Source organism: Capsicum annuum, chromosome 10, assembly GCF_002878395.1.
Source record: "Capsicum annuum cultivar UCD-10X-F1 chromosome 10, UCD10Xv1.1, whole genome shotgun sequence".
Taxonomy (NCBI): Eukaryota; Viridiplantae; Streptophyta; class Magnoliopsida; order Solanales; family Solanaceae; genus Capsicum; species Capsicum annuum.
In genome coordinates this window covers 149792049-149795086 of record NC_061120.1, presented here as the reverse complement: position 1 = coordinate 149795086, position 3038 = coordinate 149792049, and the positions used below count along the sequence as shown (strand labels likewise).

Genomic DNA, 3038 nt, shown 5'->3' with positions numbered 1-3038 from the left:
AAATTATTTTCAAACGGAGTGAGGACTGAGTATTCACACGGCCCTGCCAGCAGTATGCTTAGCTAGCCAGCTAACTAGCTGTTATATTTGTTTATAAATACGTTATATCTACTTGAATACTCCTGAAAAGTTGCTTTTTCTTCCTGTGCTTCTATATACATCTACTTTCTAGTCTGTGCACTCGTAATAGCAAAATATCTCTGTCATCTCATCTCTGTCACTCTGACTCCCCTTTTCCTGTTTTTAAGGTCTCTTTCGCCGTTTTTCTGATTCCGCCGCGCCCCTGCAGAAACGTTATATCCCTATCTGTGTGACTATACATATAAAATTAAACTGCATTAAAGTGGCCTTTTGAATTGGTTGTTGCTGCAATTAGTGTCTGTCAATTCTTGAAATGGAGCAGCAGTCATGGGAACTTGGTCTTTTATCTCTCTTTCCTCTGCTTTGCTAGTGGGTTTGCTCTGTTTTTTAGTAGTAGTGTAAATTGAGTTGTATTGTAGTGCGCTGTTTTTGTGTGTTCATTTTGTGGACATATAACAAGAAGAGTATTTCAGAGGAGGAGTCTCTTTTTAATCTTCTTTAACAAGAGATTTGAGTTCAAGAAAGAGACGTCTCAAAACAAGGTATTTTCAGAAAGTTGGAAAATAGGTATTGTACTGCTGTTTTTTTACTTTTTGATCTGAGAATTCTTGAAAATTCTTTTTAAGCTTCTATTTAGTCATAAAGTTCGTAACTTGAAAATTTAAGTTTATAAAGTTGTGATTTTTGAAAATTGAAATTGTATTTGGACGTGCATTTTACTCTTTAAACTTGAATTATTACAAGTGATAGTAAATTTTCTTTGAACTTGGAAAATTTTTGAAAACAGATTTTCAAAATCCGATTCGAAATTTATGGCGAAGTAGATATTTAAGGAAAAGTTTTCAGATTTTCAAAATCTTATTCAAAATCTATGGTTAAACAAATACCTAAGGATAAATTATTTTCAGATTTTCAACATCTGATTCAAAATCTAGGGCCAAACAGGGTACTTAAAAAATAAATTTGCTAGCTATTGGTGTTGGTCTATTCTATTTTTCTCATTTGTGTTTTTTTGTGCTTGCAGATTTTCCGGAATTTAGACCTTTTGGTTTCAAATCAAAATGTATCCTCAAAAGCAAGCAGAAGAAGCTATTGTCTCAAACTTCAATAAAACTGATCATGATGGGGAAGTTGAGAAATTAGGAGAAGATGATCAGTCCATTTTCAGTGTCAAAAGTCTCCTCTGGCATGGTGGATCTGTTTGGGATGCTTGGTTCAGTTGTGCTTCTAATCAAGTATGAACTTTTTAACTACATTAATTTTTCTGTGACATCATACTCTGGCCGTCCCAATTTAAGTGTCTTGGTTACTACTTGGACAGCCAGAAGATACTTCTTCTGATCATAAATTTAATTTTTTTTTATGTACTTTGTAAATATGTAAATATTACTTTTAAAAAAACTTGTATGTCCGAATTCAAATCAAATAGTATTAGCTAGTTTGACGCTCGTATTCCGAATCAAGACAATTTTTTGGGGACAGATGGAGTATTTTGTACTGTATTTTCTAATTCATTTTTGTGTTTCACAGGTTGCTCAAGTGCTCTTGACACTGCCTTATTCATTTTCTCAACTTGGTATGGTATCTGGCATAGTGCTTCAAGTGTTCTATGGTCTCGTTGGGAGTTGGACTGCATACCTTATCAGTGTTCTCTACATAGAGTATAGAAGTAGAAAAGAGAAAGAAGGTGTTAGCTTCAAGAATCATGTCATTCAGGTGGGGCTGATAAACAACATTATTTTTTCATATTTTCTTTTGTATCAGGAATCGGAATGACGAACGGCGGGAGTTTTGTGTTCATAGTCAAAACAAACTAATAATTCTCTTCTGATCAGAAACCAGTGGTAGCTGAAGGGTGGCCGGTTGAAGAACCTTCCTCGAAAACTTATACCGTGAATATAGAAAATCATATGAAGTTTATAGGTCAATAATTATTATTCATACGTATATATTAAATCTTGAACACCTTTGACAAAATGTCTGATTTTCCCACTGATTAGAGTACGACAGACTATCACGTAGTTCAACTTGTATTCTCATTAATTTTTTAAAAAATTAGTACTTAATTAGAATCTTCTGACTGCTATGGATTTATTCATCTTCACTCCATGTCTGAACTGTTTTTTTTTTTTTTTTTTCAAATATCATCAACTTGGCAGTGGTTCGAAGTGCTTGATGGACTGTTGGGTCCTTACTGGAAAGCAGCTGGGCTAGCCTTCAACTGTACGTTCCTTCTGTTTGGATCTGTCATACAACTTATTGCTTGCGCAAGGTACGGAGCCATTAATCCCTTCTTCATTAGTGTAAATACTAGTAGAAGTAATTCAAAAAGAATGGGACTTTGCAATGGACCATAAGAAACCACCATGCTTTCATACCAAAGTTAAAACCTTAGGAGAACCACACCCCAAAAGCTAGCTATTAAGGTGGGAGAGCCCAAGGTTATAAATACCCCACACCAATACTTTGTAGTACCGATGTGGGACTTTGCAATGGACCATTACAAACACTTCATATATGTCTAAGCTACAATAGATATACTAGTGAGAGTTAGTAGGTAATCGATGAAATAGTCGATGAGGTGTGTTCAAATTGTTATTACGAGTTCGGCAGAATTTAGTAGCTTTTAACTCAAACTTTGTATTTGTGTTATAAGTTTCATACAACATGTACAAATATTCTATTCAGGATCCAGTTAGCGATAATCGATGAAATAGTTGGTGAGATATGTTTGGCAGAATTCAGTAGCTTTACGTCAAACTTTATATTTGTTGAAAATCCCTTTTGACATGTACAGATATTCTATTTAGAACCATTAAGCAAAGAGAGAATCATGTTTTAGAATGCATAAACTAAAAATTCTGACTCCGCTTCTTATTGTCCTTGACACTAAAATTGAGAGTTAATTGTAAACTTGTTCTTGGTTATTAATTTGATGGATTTTTTTTTTTTTTTTT

The 3038-nt window shown here is 34.0% G+C and overlaps 1 protein-coding gene across 1 annotated transcript; it reads left to right on the top strand.

Moving 5' to 3' along the window:
• Positions 1 to 113: 113 nt before the first annotated feature.
• On the top strand, positions 114 to 2353 carry LOC124888045 (auxin transporter-like protein 2; the record flags this gene model as incomplete). Its single annotated transcript, XM_047398215.1, is given in 4 exon segments — positions 114 to 623; positions 1106 to 1316; positions 1612 to 1797; positions 2241 to 2353. Coding segments are annotated over 3 exon segments (473 nt in total), but the record flags the coding sequence as incomplete, so codon positions are not given.
• Between the last annotated feature and the right edge of the window lie 685 nt (positions 2354 to 3038).